Here is a 26,038-nt window from a genome sequence, read left to right on the forward strand (position 1 = left end):
CTATGGTTAATACTGAAATCATTAGTTCTCTCCTTTGGAGCACTCAGTTCTTCTAATATGAAAAATACATGTTGTCCAATGCTACTTTTCTGAAATGCAAATATTGGGAGTGGAGTGACTTGGTCTAACACAGCGAAACACCAACACATACATAATATTAAAGACAAAAGTAATCTAACTGGAACACTCATCCATATTTAAGCACATGCTTTAAGGCTTTCCTGGGCTAAAAAGAAGCCACGAATCTGGAGAAAGTACTTAATGACTTACAGATTGAATTTATCTATTGGTAGACAGTAATTACCCTACAAAACAGAACAAGTATGATCTTCCCCTCTCACAAGCTCACATATTCCATTGGACACACTGATGCTTAAATCAATTCCTTATGAAAATTACTGAATAAGATGTCACCGACCACAAGGGTTTGAAAAACAGCATGCTACATCACAAGAATAAGAGACTGCATAAACACTATTCTGCACTAATGCATAAACACTATTTTGAATCTGGACCACACAAGGCTTTTCTGTAATGAAAATAAGAACATACATTCCTGAGTCAGGGAAAGGTTTGGCTTTATCATAGACTTTTTTGTCCAGACATAAAAAAAGCAATGAGCAGTTTATTTACTTTTTCCAATGCGTGCATGCTGAACACAGGACCATCATGTGCTTTGACAGTTTTTATGAGAAACACATCTCTCCAAATACACACATCCCCCGTGGAGGTTCCAGAGAAGGCCATCTCTTCTGTCCAGCCATACACTGCACACATCATTGTGTCAGTTCTTCCCAATGCACCTATGCAGCCCTTTCTCCCAATTAGTCCTCCTCCTGGTTCAGACCAAAAACAAGTCATTAGACATCTGCTTGGAGCTACAGTACAAGAACTAGATAACCATACCCAGAGCAACAAGTTCTTTTCTTTTAGTCCACCCATGTTCCCCAAAAAAATGAGTTTGAGAAGAGATCTCACAAATAAATTTTATTATTTGTCAACTTTCACTACAATGAAAACCAAAACCAACCAAACAAAAACAAACCAAACCCAAGCAACCAAAAAAAAAAACCAAAACCCAAAAGACCCAGCTTTACTTTTAACTAAGCTACTTTTTTTTCTTCAAAATAATAATCTTCAAGCTTTTATCATAGTTAAGATTTCTTTCTAAATACTTTATAGTAGCTCTTTTAGTCAGTATTCTGAGACACTTTTTTCTTTGTATAGATAGCAAGCTCAGTTTTGAAAATTAATAATTTACATAGACATCAACACCTTGGTCTCAGGCCGTCTTGGCTAATTTCTGCTGGAGCTAGAACTGAGAAAAACAGTGTAATTTTTTTCAGCCCACAGTTTTCTCTACACAACTAATCTTTATCAGGACTCATGGAGTTCAAGTACATAAATTCTGCATGAATAATTAGAACATTCTTAGCAGATAAGCAAGTCTTCTGTAGCACATGTGTCTTTATATATGATTTGAGGTGTGAAACAATCACATTCACACAAGTATCAGGGAATGGGTTTTTCACTGTTCAAAATTTCTCAAGCAGAATTAACCTTGGTTTTTAATTCTCAAGATCAATAGAGGTATCTAGACAAAGAGCTCTCAACTGGCAGATGTGTCCTCTTCAAGTACTTTGTCTTAATTTTGTATGCAAATTTTTTATAACCTTAATATTATTTATACCGTAACATTATTTATACCTTTTTACAGCATATGTGCTATAAAGATTCTTCTTCCAAAAACTGTTCTATGATTTTAGAGCAGCACTGTAAAAATTTTATATCATTACTAGATATAAAAACAGACTTTAGAAAATGCAGTCTTTCTGCTTACGTAGCTCTAGCTCCATGGCAGATTGCTCTTAAAAAGAATTTCCACTACTGCCATAACACCAATTAACATTATTACTGCTAGGGCAACACTAATTAAGAGATAGACAAAGAAAACATTTGCCTTTCATGCACAAAACACAGAGCAAGAGATGCAATAGTTATACTGTCAGAAACAGAATATGCTCTAATTCTGCAAAGTGTTCTTACCTGCTCTCCGCCAGAATTTCATGTGTTTAATTCCAACTGTAATCAATTTATCAGGCATGTAGGGATTAATCTTAACAACAAAAATCTTATCTTTGCTTCCCCTGAAATGCAAAGCAAAATCTTCTAAATACAAGTTTAACTCTTAATATTTTTAAATAGGGTTGAGAAGGATTTTTTATTTTTATGTACACCTGCTCTATCTTGCTTACATTTACTTTAAAATCATTACTAATAGTTTATAATGAAGAAGTAAAAAACTAAGGAAGCAGCATACTGTGTCCTGTTCTATTTTCATTACCTTTCAGTTTCCAAGGCAGGTGAGTAAGTATGTTACTTCAAAGAGACACAAGGAGGCATTTTCTTTGCAAAAGAAAATGTATTTGCACTACATTTGGGTATATGGCATTTATATCTTTGATAGCTCACAATGACACTTAAAGGAGTAAAGTCAAAAATCTTAAGTTTGCTTATCTTGAAAACAAACTGCCATTGTCATTCACCATTTAGCTGATTTTTCTGGTTTTGTTAGAAAAAAAATTATGCTGCTATTACATCTTTGATGGAAATTAGAGTTGGTTCTAAAAACAACTGTAAACCTTTTGAGCTTTGAATTTCTTACTATGCTTCTATAAAAATAATGCTTTGCTTCAGTCCTACAGTTTGAAAAGCAGCTTTCAATTATGTTTGCCATCTATGCAAAGCAATGCTTATAGATTATTTTTCTTTACTTAAAATGCAGAAGAGGCCCCAGTGCCTAATTTTTGCTCCTTGTTTAAAAGTGGCAATAATCTTTTATTTTCTGTCCTTTCACTAGATGAACTATTGGCTGAATGCACGAAACAGTTTCTTTCCAAACTCACAGTCATCATCAAATGCTGCTCTCAAAAATTCTAATAAATTCCTTTGATTTGTGGGTGGGAGAATTGGAAAAAAAAATAGGTGAAAGGCAGATAAATGTCTTCAGAGCAGCCAAGCCAAGCTACCTGGGCTTTTGTCAAGTAACTGGGAACAGAGTACCCTTCTTTAACTACATCATCTATTCAGAATTTTCATTCTTTAGTGAATAAGAAATTAAACATGTGTTTAAAAATAAAATGAGAGTCAATTAAATTGAAGAGCAATATGGATGAAAGGGAAGCTGACACTTTTTAAACTGTACTGCAAAGAGTATAATAAATTTTTTTTAAATCTAACTAGAACAATGTTTAGAATATAAGCACTGAGTCCAGACAGAATGGGACAAAACCCACTCACACTACTGCTTTATTTAAAGCAAGAAAAAAAGTAAAAGGTTTAAATAATATTACTCAACATTAAAAATAGGATTCTATCTTGTAGATTAAAACAATTTAATAAACATGTATTAAATAATCTGCACAGACACAAAGAATCTTTCAAAATATTTAACCTTTGGATGTTACCTAGACCAGTTTCCTGTTCAAAGCAGAGCTGACTTCAAAGTCAGATTAGGCTGGTCAGGACCCAGAACGAAAAAGGAAAGAACCCTGAAGAAAAAAGAACTCTGCAAAGCAACTGCAAATGACTATTCCATGAAAGGTGTGACCTCTGATGAAAAAGATCTGAACAAACCATATATCACCATCTTTAGGAGGGCAAACACAAGCGCAAAGAGTTTTAAAGAAAATATTTCAGAACACAGCAATGTCTTCTATGCCATCTTTCTTCACCAGTTGAGCAGTCACTGTAATAGTTCTTGTGGACTAGCAGACCTTCATTTACTTCTTCCACAGAAAGTTTTTAACATGACATAAATGTTATTGCCTGCATCACTTATGCAACAGAAAATATTAATTTATTAGAGAACTCATATTTTTAATGAATATATTTGTCTCAGTGACATTTGATAGTAAATCTAGGTAGATTTTAAAATGTAGTTAAATTCCTACCTTACTGCTGAAAGCTTTTCTCCTTTCTTCCAATCCCAGAGTACAATAGTGTGATTATCATCTATTCCAACAGAAGCCAATCGTTTCCCATCCGCTAGAATAATACATTTATTATTAAGAGAGTAGATAGATAACTATGTTGTAATAATAAGAAATCATATTAAAAATATTATAACTTCACGAATATTATAAGAATGTACAAACAAGTAAATTGTTTGTACCTCTAAAATTGTTTTTAGAGGTATGCTTTTTCATCTATTTGCTTTTAAACTGGGATGAAATGTAGCACTTCAAATTATCTTGTCTCAACTTTGAACTTGGAAGCTCTCTGTTCACATTAAATCCCTTGTTCTGTTAGCTGCTGACATAGTTGCACAAAAACATTCACTACAGGCCGTTCTTGTGAAAATTTTATGTTCACTCTGAAAATCTCTGTTCATTTCTGAACAGGAAAGCACTGAAGCCACACCATGAAATTTGCAAAATGCCCTCAAACTTAGTACTATGAAGTCTTGGAAAAGTTTTGACACATATTCCACATAAACCTTCAATAAACAAGCTGTTTGTGCTCACTCTAGATCAGTGACTTTCTGACATGTATCCATTTTTGGAACTGCTATATATCCACGTCAGAATTTGAGAAATGAGATTCATATCTTGAAAAAGGAGAAACCAAAGTAAGAGGCATCAAAACCCTCAAACCATTCATCTTTGTGATCACACATCGTCACTGTGAGTTCAGAGATTTTATCCAGGAAATACAAACAATTAAGAATGAGTAGAAGCTATTGGAGCAGAGGAAATTTAATATTGGTACAGGAATTCAATGTAGGGGGTGTAAAAATCTCAAGGGATTTAACTGATAGTCTTATGTTTGTTTAAGGTGGAGACAGAGCCTGTGTTTCTGACCAGAATTCCCTGACTGGACTTCCTGAATGTATCAGTGTGCTTTCCACATGGCTTTCAGGATTTCATTTAACAAAGAAAACATTGCACACCTGATCAATTTGCTCAAAAAAAAGCTTTTTACACAGTTGTAAAGCAGACACAAAACTCCAGATCTGTGCACCTGCCTTGTGCATCCAAAACAAATTCTGAGCTCAGCTGTTAAACAGGACAGTGGCTGTTCTTGCATTTCCTATGTGCAAGACTCCAAATGAGGTTTAGATTATAATGAACATTCATTAGGTTTATCTAATGAATGTTCATTATAAGGCAGCATCTCTCATTTGACACTGAACACTGGAGAATATTTTTAATACAAAATTTGCAGTGTAAAGGAACCTCCAGCTTCTCAGTAGAACTGATTATCTTGTATTTTCACAGAGAAAGAAAAAGTGTAAATAAATAAATAAATAAATACTTATTACCTGAAAAATCAACAGCACAAACACCATACTGGTGATAGCCCTTTAATACTGAGAGTGGCTTTATTGTTTCTGTATCCCAAATGTGTATTGAGGAATCTCGACCAACCTGAAAGTAGACATATTCATAGCCATTTTTTTTCATTTCTCAGTTATTTTACACAGCTGTTTAAAAAGTATTCTTAATACCTCAAAAAGCATTTGAAAATAAATTACAGTGATAGAATTTTCCTAGTATTATTGTTGTCTGGCTAGCAGAATATTATTCCTTTTGCTGCTTCCCAAAAACCATTTCCCAGCTGACTTAGGCACATTAATCACAATTAACTAAAGTCCTCCTGTGGGGGTGGGGCAGAAAAAAAGCCCTTCATTGATTGCACTGTAGCATATTTATTCCATCAATTTTTCATCAATCATTCCCTGTCTAAAAATAAAAGGCTATTTTTACTGCTAGTATGTCAGCTTCTCTACATTTCAGAAATCAAGGTGACTTCTGCTGCTCTCTGGTGTCATTACAAGGCAGATTCTAATACACTGATACCTGTGGCACAAAGATGCACTAGTGTAGGCAAGAAACCTGGTAGAAATGGAATACAGCTTATTCTTTTCAACTATGTACAAAAGCACTATTAGTCAGCACTTAAAAGATTATTTGCTATTCCAAGGGTTTTGCTCCACACTGCACAAATAAAAGGGTTGCAAAACCAGAACAAAAGTCTCTTGCATTTAAGGCTCAGAAAAAACTAGGATCTCTTTCTGGTTTTGTCACAAACTTAACAAGAAATATTCATAAAGCTTTTCAGAACATCCACTATCAGGAAGATCTGAACCAGGGTGGTATAAGAAATTTGATTACTGCATTACGTAGTTTCCTCATGTAACATAGTATACAACAATATGCAATGTGTATGTATAAAACAGCATATAATGGAGTGTATCTTTCCCTGACAGCAGAGGTTATTGCAAATTCAGGGACATTTTTATTCACAGCCTTTACTACTCCAAAATTAAATCAATTCAATTCTTATGTTTAGGGCTAATTTCTTAATTGACCCACAGTTACGTTAATCTCAACATTTTTTTAGAAATCAGAAGCATAGTAAACAAAAGTTTATTTCTAGTTAAAAATTCAGTTCACATGTTTTCAAGTTTATTATAAAATTACAAGAGCAAAAATGATAAAAACGATAAGCATTAATAAAAACCATGAAATATCACCTCAAGCCTTCAAGTCCTAGTGTATAAATATTTTACTGGAAGAACTGTTTGTTTGAATACATGAGTGAAAGTAATTTATCCAAAATAATTATCTGGCAAAAGATAAAATTAACTATTGTTAGTATTATAAAATGAACTCAAGCAACATCCATCCCTTTGTTGTATGCACAATCAGTACACAGTTTTTGTAAAGGTGATAATGAAAAACATAATGCATTAAAATGGAATGCCAGACTAACAACAACTGCTCACTTCATACTGTAAAATAGGAAATGAATGCAATGCTAACACAGATAACTTCACCAAGCAGATGTTAAAAAAAATATATTTTATCTGCACATTTCCTCCACCTGTTATCAAGAAGCTGCAACATAATGCCGAATAAAAAATATTAATCTATTCTTAGTTTTAAATCATGTTCAGAAAAACTATGGAGAATATACTCTTACCATAATACACATAAATGTAAAAAACACTTCTGTGTCAGTTTTTTACCACTATCCCATCTGCAACAGAAATGCAGTCCTTCATCTGAATAAATCTAGACTGCAGACTGTAAATGTAGACATCTTGGGGGATGCTCTTCCCCCAGGACCTTTCTAAATTCAGTAGCAACAACCTCAGATTGTTATTGCAGACAAAGATGAAGGCTACCTGGCCCGTTGCCACGTAGTCCTTTAAGGGATGGATAGCAAGGCAAAGGATGTCATCATCATGGCCCAGGTAGAAGCGCTGCGTGTTCTGCTGCCGGTTGTACACCACTCCCACCGCCGCCACGTGGTACACGATCTCACCCGTCTGCGTGTAGAACAGATTGCTCCGGCAGTCATAACCCCTGTAACTGAGCCAACAGAAAAGGTTTGTTCACCAAAGCCACACACATGTACACTGAAACTGACATAAAGTTATGCTGGGGAATTTTGTGCGTGTAAAACTCACCTTACTTACCAATTACTGTTTTGGGAGTTTAAAATTGTGAATATGCTTTCCCATTCTTAAAGGAACATCAATTTATCAATCTAATTTACTACGTAGCCATTAGTACTACAAGCACTAGTTTAAAAGTGGCACTTAATTGTTGCTTTCCACAGCTAGTTTAGAAGACAAAGTAAGAGCTGGTAATTTTTTCAGACCATGTGGAGAAGTTAGGCATGCAACACGTAGTTAAGTAAGTAGAGAATGTCCAAAGTATTAGCTTTGACTATTTCCTACTGCTCAAAAATCAGGCAGCAAAGCATGACAGTTACTGGAAACTTGATAAGAGAAAAAAAAAGCTTTTTTTTATAGAACAGTTTCTTTTTCTAAAGGAAGACCTTTCTGCTTTCATAGTGATACTGGAACTGGCATGAGCAGGCCAATTACCAACTAAGGTCTGTATACACTATCTCAGTACACTCATTTCTTCCTAGGTGTGACTAAGATCAAGAAGTTACATCCATCTTTCCTTATGTACAAAGTGCAACCATATGCACTGGGGAAGCAATGAATCTGTAAGGCAGCTGATCAACTTCAGTTTAATGAATATTCCAAACGCCATGGCTCCATGTTCGTAAACACTAGGTCTGTGCATTGCTGTAAAACAACAGAGCACATACTTGGAACAGATTTAAATAGAAAGAATTTCAGCTGGCTCACATACATCACACACAATGGTATTTATGTCGTTGTATGTGATTAGAGAAAAATTACTAAAATCACTGCACAGTTTTTAAACAGACCAGCAGATAACCCAGGTCCACTGCTCCCCAGAAGAAGAATATTGTATTTCATGAACTTGCATCTCAAACTTTTGGAAGATCATTAAATTCCTCCCTGCCCAGTTCTCTAACCTGTTCAGGTCCCTCCAGATGGCAGCACAGCCATTGGGTCTGCCAGCCTCTCCTCCCAGCTTTGTACTGTCTGCCATACGGGGAAGTCGAAAGCTGGGTCTCATTAAATCACAAAAAAAGAGAAGCGAACTTCTTAAACCAGTAAAAATTGTGATAGCACAGAAATAAAGCTTTTAAATAAGGCTCCCTTCAATTCACTGTTTAGGATGGTGATTGGTATTCACAAGCAGAGTCTTAACTTCAGATTTGGTCCTAGTCCAGCAACTTTTCAGCGTCTGCTGAGTTGTGTCCCTTCAAGGTCTCTAACTGAATCTCTCCTCAGATTTGATCTGAGTCTCAGCTATATCTCCCTACTCTTTTCAAAGTCACCAACAACCTAGACTCAGAATACAACTGCAGGCTCTTCAGTCCTGTTCTGCTCTCCCTCCACCCACATCCTTCACTAACAACCTTCCCCTGGAGCAGCACGTGCAGATGTTTGGAAGCTGATTTCTGCCTAACACAGAGTGCTGTCTGCTCACAGCCTTCTTAGATGTACAGCCACTAGGTTTTTAAGGAACAGAATATACAATGACCTACAGAAACTATGAAGAAAGGAAAGGAAAATAACCTATCACAGTATGTAACATCACCATTTTAAGGACATGACAACACTCAGTGAGGGGCAGGGATTATAAAGGCAGGCACAGTGCCAAAGAAGATACCTGAACCTATTGTTGCTCAGACATCATTTTCCTGTGCTTCACTCTGCACTGTACTCAGCTAAACATACTAGATTGTCTTTGCAAGCACAAAGTAATAGAAAAAAAAAAAAAGCCAAATATTCACCCTAAAGGAGAATATTAAAAACACAAACAAACAAAAAACCAAACAAAACCCTAATATCTGTGAAAATATGCATGCTGAAAGAAATACTGGACATTGAGGAATTTCTTGCAAGCTTAGCAGTCACCTATAAATGTAAAAGGTGTGAAGACAGTAAAAGGGTTTCAGGTCCTCCTACACACAACCCAGAAACTCAGAATTTTCCCAGCTCATCATAACAATTGCCTATATACCCTAAATTAAACCTAGTGGAACTGAGTACATCACTGCCATGTATCACAGGACTACTCAAAATACCCAAAATGTATCTAGGATGCAGGAAAACAGTTAACTTCTTCTGACAGAAGTGAATTTTAGTTAGTTTCCTCTAGTTATTACAAAAACTTGTACAATTAATTGTTTACAATTAAAATACAAAATATTTTGCCAAAATATCAAGTATTGCCAACAAAGACCCTGTCACCACATTAAACACATTTGGTCTTTCCCATGGGCCAGTTTACTAACTCCTTGACAATAAAGGTACTTTTTACCAGAGGGAAAGTGATGGGCCCAAGTTAAACAGCAATGAAAAGAAGCATATTTCAATGTAGATCATTCTCTAAGAATATTCTACACTGTTCCAAAATACTTACATCTCCATATTATTAAACTAATTTAGAACTGACATTACTAGCTAATCTCTGAAAAAGCATTAAGAGAAATAATTTATTCACATGCAGAAAACAAACCAAAGAAATTTACAAGGCATCTTTATTAGCAACTATAAATTAAGTAATAATGAAAGCAAGCTCTGTATTATAGTTACTGAATAATATATAACAAGGCACAATGAAAATAAGAATGCATTCTACCATAGTTATTTATCCAGGATTGACTCAAGTTAATGTGACAGTAACTATCAGAAGAAGATGGAGCTTCCTAAGTGCTACACAGGGAAAAGAAACTGCCATTACCAATGTCATGAATAGCAGGGGCTGCATTCAATTTGAGATTAAGACATGTAAACATAGGTGTCCACATGTTTATTAGATACATTAACTCCTACATTTTAATCAACACTGTTGTAGTCAACAGAGCCCGTTGAGCCTGCAGGGCTGCTCAGCTGGCCAACCATCAGCCTTTCATTTTACCTGAGCCAAATCCCTCCTTGTACTCCACTGATTACTGACTGAATCTCCAATGACTGTGATGGAAGTTTAGACATACACATAAAACCATTTCCTTATGGGCACATCACTGTGAATTCTGTAACCTGAAGCTGAACCCTACCCACATTTGCAAGTTACACATCTATATCCAGCTAACAGGAAACTTCCCAAGTACTCTCCTCTCTGGGAAAAGAGTCAATGTCCATCGCTTGTCTAATGCTATAAGAGTTTCAAAATTTGCTTGTTACTCTTCCAAATATATGTGGGAAGCTTCCACATGTAGCCCAAGCCTCCCCCAAAATCTGTAGAAGAACCAAATGTCAAAATGAACACGATTGAGAACAGAGTCTTTAGAAAAAAGGTGGAGACTTAATTAAAAAAAAAATATTCTGCATAGCAGTACTTTTCTCAAGAGGACCCACTCATAGGCTATTCCGTTAAGATGCTATTTGTAGGAACTTTTAGGAATCCATGCAAGATGTTATAAGGCTCTCCTCACAGAGCATTCCCATGTCATCTTGAAACTGCTACCAAATTTGATCTTGTGGTAAGGTTATTTTATTGAATATCCTGAAATTCAAACTAGATTGTGCTTAAATACATTGAACACTGAAAAATCATTCTATGATTCTACAAATATTCAAAAATATAAAAAATCATTCTTGTGAAATCAACAGCATAGCTCTGAGAGAATACAGGGCATGAGTATTACATGTGCATCCTTATTTCCTGCCAGCAAAAAAAAAGCATAATAAGCATCGAGTCCAAGAAAAAGGTTCTTCTGAATAGTTCATGGTTCTGAACCACCACCCTGCCAAATACATGGCAGAATTAAAATACAGGAATAATCAAAAAGAGGCCAAATTTGTACACCAATTTAACAAAGTGTTTCTGATCATGACTGAACCAGATCTCTTAGAGAAAGGCAAAATTGAACCTCTTATTAGAAGTTCTTTCCTCATCCACGTTAGTCAGAAGCTGGCTCACATACTCTGAATTTTATTACCTTCCAAAACAGGAAGTAACCAGAGGTTTAAGAGATTTCTTACAGGTTATCAAGAGATTTTTAAAAGTTCTTCTTTCACAGCAGTTGACAAATTCAAAACACAACATCAACAAGCTCAAAACCAAAGAAAGGAAAAAGCTTCCGATTCCCCTAATTTAAAAAAAGCACCACTTCTCACATTTTCAAGGAACATCCAAGACATTTCCATTGCAGCTAAAGAAAGATGAAGCAAAGCAGACTTCCTGAATCAGAGAATATGCCTATTACTCACTTGGATGTGGGTCACTTTAAAGTTAACAGCCTGGACATTGAGAAAAATCTGTTGTTCAGCATGGATTCTTCATTAGTTTCCTTGATGCCCATAGGGTAACCAGACAGAACTCAACAGGACATTCTACTTCTGGTCATTCCTGGATATTCTGGTCAAGCTTCACTTCTGTTGTGAAGGAAATAACAATAATACCAAAGATCCAGGGCCCTTGCTTGTGCTACATCTTCTTGGGGATCATTTGGTTTTATTCTTAGACCAACTTTTAAAGACTACATACAGCAGCTACCCACCTTAATGCATTCTCTATACAGATATAAAAATCTTCAACTGAGAATTTGGGAGCACCAAAAGGAGAAATAAAAAACTCCAGCTCTGTACCAAGCTTCCCAGTTGTCACAATTTTCAGAGCTACTATATGTCTTCTGCAGACAAAATTTCTGATTTGAATATTAACTACTCTTAGCCAATGAATTTATTAAGCATTGCATGTGGAGCCTACTACAATTGTTTAAGTGCCATTATAAAGACAGTATCAATAACTTCTCTCTGCATTTAGTTACATCTGAAAAGAAGCTGTATTCCTGCAAAGACTTGACTTATCTTTTGAAAGGAAAACTTAACTCGCAACATCTTACTTGAATAAACGCTTTGGTTTTGGTTTATATCAAGAGAATTTATATTTCTAATCATCATTCTAATGTAATGACATCTAGTACCAGTTTGCTTTAAAACACCACAACATTTTTCTGATAAAATTCTTCACTTATGAAGAATTATGGGAAACTACTAATCCTAAAGATGAAATGGTAAGATTTCAAGGATGCATCCAAAAGTCATTCTGCTACTCAAAATAGCACCAAAAAAAGAACTCATTTTTAACAAACTTACAAGACCTATTAAGAAGTACATGTAATTCCTAAATTAAGAAAGGAACATGTAAATTGTTTCAGACTAGGTACAAATATCTTATACTTTTTTTTTAATAAATCATTGCTACAAACACCACTTTGTCCAGAACCCAGTCATCTTCAACTACACAAAGTTTCTGTTCCAGCTATCAAAATCATACACCAAAGAGAACTACTGCTTTCCAGATATTGAAAATATGGGTGAGATTACTGAATACTTTATTTAGTCACTTGCATTCAAACAATAAGTACCAGCTAAAGTTTGAGTGCAAATTCATTTCAGAATTCATGTGTAGAATTAGTATGCTGGCATCAAAGCTTTCTATTTATTTAATGTCAATTTATTTCTACAGATATATAAAAAAAAGCAAATCATAAAGCAACAGGCATGGAAGTCTTTAATCAGATGATTCAACACCAGTCCACAAAATCAGTCTGCTTGTATATTTTAAAGAATGCTAGTTTGCATACCCATGAACAAAATGTAGTCTTATACTGTTCCCTGGGGCTCGCTCACGTCTCTTAGAAGCTGCACTTTTTCTTTTTTCTTTGCATTGCTCTTTAAGTTGAGGTAGATCTTCTTTGTAAACCTTGAAGAAAAAGCATACTTAAAAATTAAAAGACTCATTTGAAAAACATGTTTCTGAGAATTCAGCTGCTGTTCTCACTCATGAAAATGTTATTCTGACATAACTGAAAAAAACCCTCCAATACCTGTAGCTGGTGACTATATAGTGCAACTTGGTTGTAAATTGCAATCTAGATTGCATGTAATAATATTTATATCTGTTAATATTAATATTATTTAATATCTTAGTTGCAATTATTAATTAATCATTGTATTTTAATAAGCTTGTTCTTTTGAATGCATCAGGTAACAAAAATTCTAAAGTTTTTGGTCAGTTCCTGTGCAGTCTCCCCAGTTCTGAGATTTCAACAGTCTTCATAAATGACCAACTTAAACCCTAGGAAGCTTCCAACTGCCATTAAAACTAAAATCGTTACCTGTCGACGATAGGTGATCTGTGTCTCTTGTTCAATTTCAGAGTCCAGCTCTGGAACATCAGACTGATCTGAATCTGATTCATCACTATTAGAATCAACCAGACTCTCTGTCACCAAGAAAACAGAAATAAAAAATTAAGCAACCTAAATTACAAGCCAGAAAGTTAAAACTAACTGCTTAAAGTTTCTGGTTTGATAATCAATGCTTATGTTAACTACAACATAAAATGCTAATAATTGACAGGAACAATTCTGCTGCTACACAGGAAATAAGCCATAAATATGATAATTTTGGGTGCTGGAGTGAGTTAGTTTTCATTAACTAAAATAATTTCATGAGCTTTATTGACAGGAGGAAAGGATAAAGAAGATAATTAAATAATGAGTATAAAGCAGAAACTAAGACTTGCACAAAATTAACAAAGGCTCCAAAGAGAAACTTATGTTAAAGTGAGCCACTGATGCAAGTAGAAATTCTTCAAGTAGGTTAGGGGGAGGGAAAAAATTATAGATGGGAAGAAAGAGGAAAAATGTATTGTGACTGCAGAGAAAAAGGGTAGTCATGAAAAGATTGACATGTGGGAAGAGCATATTATTGTTTCTTTGTGCATTTGTCACTGAGAAGGTCAGCACTGAATCTGTATTTATTCACCTGTTTGCTAAATCCACACTGATACATATTCATCTGATCTGAGCAATTAAATGGTGAAACAGCCTATTTTATTGTAACTCTATATTCTCATTTCCCCAGAGGATTCTCTAAATTCCTTTAGGAATTTTCAAGGGAGACAGTGAGTTAACTGTTTTGATTTTAGGAACCTCATGAGAATAACTGTTTAATTAGTCACTAGTGGAAACATGATCTTCATTTTTTCCCAAACACTGGACATCTATATTCTGCTTTAAAAAAATAAAATTATCAGTTATAATACTTAAATTATCATCTAAATACTTCAAAATTTTAAACAAATTAGTATAAAACCGTTATTTTTCCAGTGACACTTGAGCATGCAGCTGTTGTCAATTTAGTAAAGGGTGATATATACAAAATTCAGAAATTCATACCTGTGTTTGAACTTTTAAAATTTTTCTTGGTAAAAGAGTCACAGCAGTGAAGGTTTTTCATACCCTTGCTAGCCTGAACACACAGATGTGATGGTTTGACCATTGGCCAAAGATCAATTAATGCCAAACCAAGACAACAGGGTAGTGGCAAATATTAGAGGTACTGGCAACTCTATCAGGCGCTTCAGGCACATCCAAAGTTTAAAGAACAACAACTGTTGTAATTGTGCAGACTGAAAATTTTGAGTATTTATTTCAATACTGTCACCAAAGAATTTTCCTTCTCTTTTAGCCTTCTGTTGTGTTTTTTTCAGTGAGTTCCCTACCTTGGGGTGCTATATGAAGAGTGTCCTTCAACTTGCGGTCGGGGACAAACTTCCACTGAAAGACAGAATGATCAGCTCCCCCGATGGAGACAACCCACTGGTGATCGTGCGACCATCTGACGTTCGTCACGTGAGCAGAATGACCAAGATATTTTTTAAACTTTGCTCCTAGAACAAGAATAAAAGAAAAAAAATTAAAATAATAAAAATAGCTCTCAATATTTGTGAAATAAATGTTTCAGAAGCCCCTCAGAAAATCATAATAAAGAACCCATAGAAAAAGTAGTGTTTAATAAACATATTCTAATTTCTACTGGTATTTTAATCAACTGCCATAACTTTTTGCAGTTTTTGCAAATTTTAACGTGTAAGATACATTTTTTAGTTTAGGTTCCAAAATATAATACCCTAATCAAGTCAAACACAAGAACAGAAGACATATGATAATGCTGTATGAGGTGTACCAGAGATTTAAAAAATTTCACTGTATTAATTTTATTTTACTTTTTACAAAGTAAAATTATTACTTCTCCTTTGAAAAAGGACAGTTATTTAAATCATGTGGATTTAAGTCTGTGAAAACACCCCCTTATACATGTACATGCATGCAGCACAGGTTCCTGATGTACAATGTCAGTGCTAGCACTTCTAGCAATTAATCTCCTCCCACGTTTAGCAGTAGAACTGGTGGTAGCAGTACAGCTACATCCAGTCAACATTTTCATGGATACATAACCACAACACAATCATTGGATGAGTTACTGAAATTAAGTTCCTAACAGCACTCCATTATAGGTAATCTTTTTAGATCAGAAAGGCTTCATTGCTTCAGAGCTGTTTGAAGAACTTCATTCTACACATCATTCAATTTTAATGCTGGCTACAACTGCATGGATAGGTCTTAGGATTTGTCTTCAATATTTATGTATTTAAATGAATGTTTTGGGTGCTGTTTTTAAAGTTTGGTATTCCCCCATTTTTTTAAACTCTTTTTGAACAAAGTGATATTAAAAGCCATTTAATTTTCCAGTCTTCTAATACATTTTCTTGAATAGTCACAACTTAAAAATATGCATTTAATTGAATTTAAAAGGCACTACCTTTTCTTAGACATGGGTATCGAAAGAGCTTTACTATTCCATAATCATCAGCTGTAACCATAACTTGACCAATAAAATTCGCATCCACAGAATTTATATCATTTATATCAGAATATTTGGGCCAGATTCCATTAACTTCAAGGCCAGAAACACAGGTCCATGATGCCCACTGAATGCCTTTTAATTCTTCTTTGTTTGTTACTTCTTTTCCACCTAAGCAAAAAATAAAGAGCCATTTCTCAATATTCACTCATGCAATTTTAAGGAATGCAACATTTTTAAAAACTCTCTAAAAAATGAAACCAAGTGAAACAGAATTAAAAACCTACTTCTGAAATGGTCCTAATCTAGTACTGCCTCTTATGACCAACAGTATCAGTAAGAAAACTTCTCAAGACTATTTAACCGAAGATCATAGGTTTGGTACTTCATAGTTTTTGTTATTTCTTGGTATCTACTTGAGGCTGTAGAGTAAGATTTTTAAATGTGTATCAAAACACTGATAAACATTTACCATTTTTAAATGTTTATCAAAAAAACATTTAATCATTCTAAGATATAGTTCATAAAAAATTCTGTTGCTGAATGATTGCAGAAACTTGGATTATTTAGAGCAAGAACTGAAGAACTCACATCTGGCCACTGCAAATTACTAAAGCCACCTATTTTGTGCTTAGATCCTTGTTCCATTATTTCACCAGCTCTATCTCTAATGAAATTGATCCAATCCCACAAGGTAAGAGCTGAGGAACTGAGTCAGACCAAAGGCCCATCAAATAAGTACTGTGTCTTCTGGAAGGGCCAGAAGCCAAGGGCTGGAGGAATGCAAGAACAGCGCAAGCAAAGGTGAAAGCTGAGTCAGACTGAACACACACCTGCAGAAGGTGAGCAGGACAACAATCCACTTCCCAGCCTTTCAGTCACTAATCCACGTAAACTATGATTAACAATACTGTTTATATCCATACCTAAGTCCTGCAGGTCTTCTGCCAGACAACTGTAAGTTCCTTAAATCCTTGTTGAATTTCAAGTGTTACACAATTTGATCATTACTTTAAAATGTATGGGAGATTCCTCTAACTCTACCAACTTCAATAAAGTTTTTTTATAAACAAGGTCTCACAATCCCACATTCTAACATATGAAGAAACTCCAAGCTGAAAGCTATCTTACAACTTCAAATTGCTCCTCCTGTGTCTGTTTGTTACTGTCTAATTAAATTCTCACAATCTTTTCTTACACATCTTCTGTTGCATTCAGTGCACAGAATTAAAGTTGTGCATAGAATAATGGCATGCTTCAGTAGAGAATCATAAAAAGCTCCAAGAACCTGTGAATAATGTACACTGCAAACCATGAATCTTTATAAATCTGTGTAAGAATGAAGGAACAATATAAAAAGTGGTGATAATACACAGTTACTACAAATAAAAATACCACAAAAATGAGTGGGAAGAATACAGAATATTATGTAAATAGTGTATGCAACAGACAGAAGTCAGGCCTTGTGATAAATACTGTCATTGGCATATTATAAAAGGGACTACTTAAATTTCAAGGTTTAAGATATGTGCATATGTCCTCTACAGAGGGAACTACCTTAATAGAAATAATTTCAAGACTGTGGGACACTTCAGTCAGGTTTTCAAGAAAAATGTCTTGAAAATACTTGCAATAGTAGGGTTATCACAAAGTTCCTCACTGTAAAAGCTCTTTTAAGTTGAATTTCTCAATCTGCTGCATAGTTTTAGACAACCAAATGCCTCTTCTGAGCTGCAACATACCTATTATTCCACACATTTTAAAAAACATTCAGTGCAATAAAATAATAATTTATTTATTATCCAAGCTCTATAAGAACAAAGCTGTTATGCTATTGCAAAATTTAATTTAAATGCTGCATTTTAATTCTTCTAAAAAAAGTGGGAGCAAAAATTTATTTTTAGAAACAAAATAAATTCTAAGGCAGCATCTATAGTATAAAAACGTACACTGGAAAGAAGACTAAACATATAGGATTAAAAATATTTCAGGAACGTTGCCAGAAAAATGCTGTACTTACTCAAATGTGGCAAATAATCTTATGAACTTATAAAACCCTTCATCTATACCCCCATACTTGGAACCAGGATTTACATCTGGGTTCTTTTTTTACAAAACTACTATATGTTATTTCTGTTATAAGTACCAAACAGCACGGAGGCAACCCAGAACCTTACCTGGCATTCTGTAAAAAAGTCTCTTTCCATTGCCATCATTGGTCTGTAAGTATTTACTGTCTGAAGACCAATCCATATGTGTGATGAAGCTTAAGGATCCAACACATTCCCCAACTTTCTTATATCGCTGAACAACACCATATATATCCACAGAGCTGTCATTGGAGCCAACAGCTAGGAAATTCCCATCTGGAGAATATTTGAGCTCATGAATAGCTTCTTTCCTGTCTTTGATATGAACAACCTCAGTCATATCTCTGTAGTATGAAAGAAAGCATGTCATAAGTAGAGAAGAGTCTCAGCACACTGTCAAGTTCCCAGTCTAAAAAGCAAACAAGATTGTGAAATTATATATTGAACCTAACTATGAAGTGTGTAAACACAACACTGCTGTTTTTAGAGTTGGTTAGGGTTTCATGGAGGAAAAAAAAGAAGAAAACAGTGACACAAGAAGGTGCTTCACTGGGCTGAAGGACAGTGAACAAAAGGAGGTGTTCAAGCTGGGTCCACAAGAAAATTTCATCAAGTAGATGATGAGATCTTTATTCACCCATGGAAGGAAACTTCACTGACATGAGACAATCTCATTTTTCCTTTAAAACCATGGGATCACAGCAGCACAAGGCAGGACTTGTTTTGTATGCATGATGTGCTGACAGCAGAATTCCAACACATGGGAGCAATTTACAAAGTAATAAAAATTTATTTCTTAGTAATTCAACGATAATTCATAAATATAAAACCTAAAGCAAAACATTTCCTAGAGCACTGCCACTCTCTGCAAATAGACCAGTACACTTTTTTAAATGGGTTGTTATAGAACAGCACGAACATATGTAGCAAACATTTAAAAAACCAAAGCACCCTCCACAATTTAAAACAAAATCACAAGAGACCACATGCCTGTCCCCAAGAGATCAAAACATTAATAACATATCTACATTGAAGTTTTGTACCACACCTGACTCGAAGCACAGTGAAAGAGCCGTCCTTCATTCCAAGGGCAAGATGGATTCCATCGGTGCTGACGGCGGCGCAGCGAATGGGCTCCTCCATGTTGCACCGGGCAATCAGAGCATGGTCTATTAAACTCCAGATCCTAAAGTAAAGTCATTATTGCTAATGTAAAATGGCTGTGCACCTTTGTCACAGAGAAGATGAAGCCCTCAGTTTCTGCACAGCGCTGGACATGGCAGTGTCCCTATTTTAAAATAATTTTCCACAAGGAAAATCTAAGACATAGGTGTGAATTATGCATACAGCAAAAAAAAAAATTATATTTTAAAAAGTGGGAATATCTCTGAGAAAATGTGGGGAGAGATTGATTTTGATTTGTTGAATATAAAAATTATAACATATGAGAATACATGCTTTTAGATCACTCTTGCAAAAATTCCACTATTTTGCTAATCATTTTAGTCAGAAACATTAAATAACAATTAAAGACTTTGATCAGTATAAACAACTTTTCCTCTTAAAAAGTCATTATTGATAACTCCTTATAGCTAACAATATTCAAATATGCGAGTTTTTTATAACAAGGTAGATTATCTATTATTTACAATCATATCTGGAATTTGAGAGTAATAATAATAATAATAATAGAATTATTGATTTGCTTAACTGTGTTGCACTTAAGATATTTAACAAAAATGCTAATACATTTACTCATAAGAAAAGGAGGTTTTGACCAAAAAAAACCCAGAGATGAACATGTAGGAGGGAGAAATTTGGTGGGCTTTCTGAGCATTTATATTCTGTTTACAAGGCATGGACTGAGTTTGATGAAATTCACACATTAAAAGTTAATTTGCAGGATTTGGAAAAGTAAATATGGTAAGAGTAAAATGTATAAGTTTTTATCGCAGTCTTTTTTCATCACAAGCTGTGCATGCTTAACATACCTCCTAAAAAAGGAAAGACTTAAAAGATACTTGTCTATGAGTGCTCAATGTTAGCCTAAACAAGTTTTCAAATTTCATATATAGGGGGGTTTTAGGAAATACATCCTTCCACTGCATTTTATTACTGGAGAGCACTCATTTCCTGCGTAATTTAACTGTAGTAGTACATCAATGCCACATTTTACTAACTTTAAAGTGCGTACATTTCGACCAGGTTACCTACAAAATGAGTGGATTGCCTAAAACCGTATGCAGTTTAACAAAGAAACAAAATTTAACCTGACTGATCGATCATCGCTTCCAGTCATGGCCAGGGGTTTTGTAGGATGGACAGCCAAAGCCCAGAGCTCTCCTTCACAGTGCCCCTGCATTATCAGGAAAGGCTTGTTACGCTCATGCACCACAATTTCAAAAATTTCACTATCTTGTGTCCCAACGAGTATATGGTCTCCTCTCCAGCAAACACTTCTTACAGAGAGACCTGCAGAAGAGATTGTTACTGAGAGACACATCCTCAGAACTTGTAAAACAAAAGTAAACTAGCAAAAGACAAAGCATAAAAGCAAGAAAATGTCAAGAAGTCCCAATATCCCTTCTCTTATTCCTGGATTTACTTCTTTACTCTTTTTATCTATTGCATAGATAGTGGCATACTTGCCCTCAGAACACAAACTTTTTCATGACTACTTGGAGGATATATATAGGCTACACCAAGATGTAAGACAGTGAAGTAGCAGAAAACACAATTAAGAAAACGAGCAAGAGGACAGGCCATAGAAACAACCTCAGAAGTATATATTTAAAAAAAAAAAAAGAGTGGAGGGAAAAGAGTCAGAAAACTGATTTTATTCAATGTAAGATTTTTTTAAAACTGCTTGCTCTGTCATGGGCATTTGACAAGCCAAAAGTTTATGGTAAGAGTCTGTTACATCAGAAGTACAGGAGACAACTGGTTGTGAGAATAAGTCTGAAAGAATGAAACTGAATGAAACAGCTTTCAGCAACATGCATCAAAATTGAGATGCAGCAGCTGAATAAATTTAAATTTAAAACAGAGCTACTCTACTGCATGCCATATTTAAAATGAAATGTGTTCCATCTTGCTGCAATACTTCATAGTCTTGGTGGGAATGCCATGTCAATTACACCATACAAAGACTTCACTTGTAATCAGTTATGTATTGACCCTGAGTATCTCATTGCTATCAGACATTCTAACACATTTTCAAATTCTTGGCAAGATATTAGAAGATAACAAAAGTGACTGGGGGTTAAGAAAACCAAATGCCAACAAAAGCAATATTGTAAGTGGCGCTAGTGCTTCAGTACGTGTTTGTATTCTTATCCTAAGTCATTACAGCAACAGTATCTGAAACACTCCATGTAAAGTTTTAGCATGACATGAACTGTAACTGAAGTCATAATTACAAGTAAGCACTGTTCTAAGATTCACAAAACTGTAGATAACATCCAAATAGTTTTAATGAATATTTGGATAACTAGCAAATGAAATTGTTTTACTCCATCATTTCACACTGGAGATCTCACTGCCTAAAGTTCTCTTAAAGCATTACTGTTCCTTGTAAAAAACTGCTATGCTCTAGAAACAATATGCATTAAAAAATTAAATCTGTGTCTAGATCCTCATCATATGTACTGTTTGTAAAAGTAACTGTGACCTTCATACTAGTGGGCATGATCTATTCTATTTCTAGCAAATAGCTCATGGTAATGTACATAAAACAACACTTTGGGTTTCAAAGTCTTTTCTTGTTCAAAACACTGATAAATTTCCTGTCTTATTGGTATAATGACAGCAACAAATTTCTCTTTACCTTTATACCCCTGGTCTGTTTCCCTGAGATCAATCACAGTAATTGGTTTAAAATTTAAGTCCCACAAGCGAACGCAGCCATCCCTGCCACCAGTGGCAAACCCCTCTTCACATGCATTCATGCTGAAAATTCCTGCCTAAAGAGAGAAGAAAGTCACTTTTAGCAACATACATAGATTGGAGAAAACCAGTATGCAACTAATACAAGCTTCAAATACAAGAAAGTCAGAAATGGAAACAAACTCCAAAAAAGCAGAATTAACAACAAGTGATAAATAGAAAGCGAATTGCTGCAAGAATGCTTTCCTGCTGATGATCTTCATCACGGTGATGCTGCTTCTCATCCCTAGGAAGGGCTTGGTTTCTTATTCTCTTGCCTTAGGACCTGGTCCAACTCTAATAAAGGTCAGCATGAAGATTTCCCATGATCTCTATTAGGCTTGCTTTAGGGCTTTGTTGCTAATACCCAGCTGCTACACAACAATGCAAAAAACATCTGGGATTTTTTTATTTTTTGATTTAAAATTCAAACTTAGAAATAAAACTTAAGAAACACAATGATTATGCTACACTGTTGAAAACTTAATAGAGATTATTATTTCAAAGGCAAACATCAGGAAACAAAGCCTAACCCATTTTCTTCAATTCACTTGATACATGTTTTCTTCAGGATAACAAAGATGCAAAGATGATACATATACTATTAAAATAAAGATACTATAGCCACATAGCCACTATATTTGATTTAACATCATATATGGCATACACACTATTGGTCTTTTTTTAATTACCTACATAACTCACTAGCCTTATGCTCAGAAAAAACTCACACATTTCAGTAAGCAAAGCTACTGAAAGGGCAACTTTAGCTGATAAGCCTATGAGAAGTTTAAAAAATTGTTTTATATTTATTTTAAGTATATAATATTCAGCTATGACAAAAGTAAACAAGAGAGCATTAGAAACAATGGAAGTGAAAATCTGTCTCTAATTCCTGTCCAAAAGAAAGTAGACCAGCCAATAATATACACATCTTCTAAAATATTGGTCTGAAATTTCAGTTTTGTAAAGAAATAAAGGTAAAGTTCCAACAGTTCTTCGGATAGGGTCTAGATTTTATAGTAATGAGTTTAACTGCAAAGATCAAAGCAATCCGCAAGGAGAGATGGGCTCTTGGGGGAAAAAAGAGCTGAACACTTGCAGAACAAATTAGGATACAATGTGACTTGTGAGAATTCTGGAGTACTCATGACTATTATCTCCTACCAATATGCTTTTTCTTCTTAAATTATAACTAAGAAAAATATCATCAGGGACTGTTCATAATGGAATATGGATTGTATTTGCTTCTCTAGCATCAGGATAAAATTTTTCATGTTACAAAAAAAGAAATCTCACAAAAAAAAAAAAGAAGCCTACTGGAATGCCAAATGACAATGAAAAATGAAAGACTTGGGTGACAGAACTTCAAATTTTTTGGCATGTCATGTCCACACTCAAGAAAGAGACTTTTATGACAAGCCACAAGTTCAGGAGCAGTAGGTGTATGAACAGAAATGTAGTGTAATTTTTAAGTCATAAGCAGATTAGAAGTCTAATTCTCATTATCTCTAACATCTTGAAAATCTTCTGTTTCTTTAAGAGCCTAGAGATTTTTGAAAATACAGCACAAACTGTATTTGTTTTTCTCCATGTGTGTCCATCTGTTTTACTGTATTAACCTTTACTATTGTGAGCAGAAGTCTTATGAGGAGCAGCTGAGGGAGCTGGGGGTGTTTAGCCGGGAGAAAAGGAGGCTCAGGGGAGACCTTATCATTCCCTATAAATGCCTGATAGGAGGCTGTAGCCAGGTGGGGGTTGGTCTCTTCTTCCAGGTAACAAGTGACAGGATGAGAGGAAATGGCCTCAAGCTGCACCAGTAAAGGTTTAGATTGGATATTAGCAAACATTTCTTCACCAAAAAGGTTGCCAGGTATTGGAACAGGCTGCCCAGGGAAGTCCTAGAGGGATAATCCCTGGAAGTGTTCAAAAACAGGTGGAATGTGATAGTTGTGGGTAGGGTTTAGTGGTGAACATAGCAGTGCCAGGTTAACAACTGGACTCTAATCTTGGAGGCCTTTTCCAACCTCAGTGATTCCGTGATTCTAGGTGCCATGGAATAAATGTAAGTCTAGAGGAATTTCAGCTCATTTTGTAGCTTATGCTGAATTCTGTTCAAGTTTAAGTCTTTTAAAGCTCTTTTTGGAATGCAATCTTGATAATAGAATTATTTTATTTTCTCTAATTAACTCTTTCCAAAATCCATTATTTAATTAGTCAGCATTAAAAAAATAATCAGACATTTGGCAATGTGGGAGCTGGCGGAATGCTCAGAAGATAAAATCAAGTGGATCCAGCATTAATCTGTTTTCCATTCCACAGAATATCCTTATCTTGAAAAGGACATAGTGGTTGTCAAGGAGATTTGGCAGATGTGCTTGCTCAATCTCTTGAAATGCAATAGGACATTCTCATTGCAGTCTTTGTGCCACTGGAATTAGAGAACGAGATGAAAACTATAAAAATGCCCCTCATTAATGGGGACTGTAATATCTAATGGGAAATCTGATCTTTGCCACATTTCATATAATTGTTAGGCTCATACTTAAAGGGGAAAAGACAGATTCTTTACTGGGGTAGCTTGGCCAGTAAATCCTCCTCTAAATCCTTCCTTTTAAAAACTGACAAGATTGTTAATGCAAATCAACTTTGCAGTCTTCGTGCTTCTTTAATCCTTCAGCCTGAAATTGTAATCAACATAATTTATTTCTTGATGTTTAAAAACCCCCTAGCAGTAATGAAAGGCAAACAATTGGACTGACTTTGCTGGATCCAATTGAATGTGAGCCACTAAGACTGTGCTTCTGAATGAAAATAAAAGGTGTAAATCAAAGACTTCCATCTTGAAACTTATGAAGCTTGGCTTACAGCCTGCATTCTTCATTTACAAATTCTTCATTGAACGTGAAAATTCTGGAAATAATAGCTCAAATCGATCAACATTTTCTCAGAATGCTGAATATTTCCTGTTTTTCCAGTATAACCAGCTGGTATCACATCGGTGTTCCCTCAAATTTAAGGAAAAAAAGTAGTTGAATGAGAGCAAATAAAAAAATAAATGTCCAGATCTACCAGAATTTATAGTGGAAAGCTGGAGAAGTACAGAAGAATTTGACAAAGATGATTCCTCCTGCAAGAATACTTAGCCACGACTTGAATCCAAGAAGTTTCCAATACTGAAGCAGTTTATGGTTTTTTACTGCTGCTGGACCTATCTTGCCCCCAGTGTGCAAAAATCAAGTGTAAGTTTATCTAAATGCAGTTATTTGTATAAAATCCACCCCTCTAACTCTGACTATGCAATTCCTAAAACACATGACGACTGCAGCTAGCTATAATTAGAACCAAGCTTGGAAGATCAGATGGAAACTTAGGAGCAACTGACTACTACTGAGCAACAAGGAGAACAGAGACACTATGCCAACACAAAAACAACTCCAGTGCTTCCTTTTTACTCCCAGGTACCCTACAGGACACAGAAACGTAAAGCCACACCCATGCTGGGCACTCACCCTGACACATTGTCACTCCCAGCACATACGGCACAGTAAGGAAACAGATTGCAAACATTGAAGATAGGTGTCAGTGAGTTTGCAGAGGAGAGACACTGCTGGGAAATGTGATCTTCCTGTCCAACAAATCATCCAGAAAACAACTTAAAAATGTGCATATTACTATAAAAAATTAAAATACTTGTCCTCCAATTGGCTAGAAGTGGACAGTTTCCTTTGAAACCAATGACTAGTCTAAGCAGCAGGAGAAAATACTGCATGACTTAATGGTCATGGTGTTGGTACATGACACCAGTTTAAAACCATTCATTTAAGTTCATTATATTGCTTCCATCTATATTTAATTAGTATCCAGCACACTGACATAGGCGTGCAATGGTTTTAACAGAGTGCCTGTTATTTAACCTCAAGCTTGTTATTTAACCTCAGTTTCTGACATCAATCCA

General features: G+C 35.2%; 1 protein-coding gene across 1 annotated transcript in view; it reads right to left on the reverse strand.

Annotated features, from left to right (window-relative positions):
* Positions 1-26,038, reverse strand: part of EML5 (EMAP like 5) — a 92,282-nt gene that overhangs the window by 36,524 nt on the left and 29,720 nt on the right. Inside the window, exons 6-18 of the mRNA XM_030240564.2 lie at positions 21,983-22,118; positions 20,427-20,628; positions 19,205-19,342; positions 18,244-18,500; positions 16,025-16,237; positions 14,925-15,092; positions 13,534-13,640; positions 13,000-13,118; positions 7,193-7,379; positions 5,324-5,429; positions 3,954-4,047; positions 2,047-2,147; positions 634-836 (exon numbers count right to left, since the gene is read on the reverse strand). Of these exons, the coding sequence (XP_030096424.1) occupies positions 634-836; positions 2,047-2,147; positions 3,954-4,047; positions 5,324-5,429; positions 7,193-7,379; positions 13,000-13,118; positions 13,534-13,640; positions 14,925-15,092; positions 16,025-16,237; positions 18,244-18,500; positions 19,205-19,342; positions 20,427-20,628; positions 21,983-22,118 (2,031 nt within the window). The remainder of the gene's footprint in view (positions 1-633; positions 837-2,046; positions 2,148-3,953; positions 4,048-5,323; positions 5,430-7,192; positions 7,380-12,999; positions 13,119-13,533; positions 13,641-14,924; positions 15,093-16,024; positions 16,238-18,243; positions 18,501-19,204; positions 19,343-20,426; positions 20,629-21,982; positions 22,119-26,038) is intronic.

The sequence above is a fragment of the Serinus canaria genome, chromosome 5, assembly GCF_022539315.1.
Source record: "Serinus canaria isolate serCan28SL12 chromosome 5, serCan2020, whole genome shotgun sequence".
Classification (NCBI taxonomy): Eukaryota; Metazoa; Chordata; class Aves; order Passeriformes; family Fringillidae; genus Serinus; species Serinus canaria.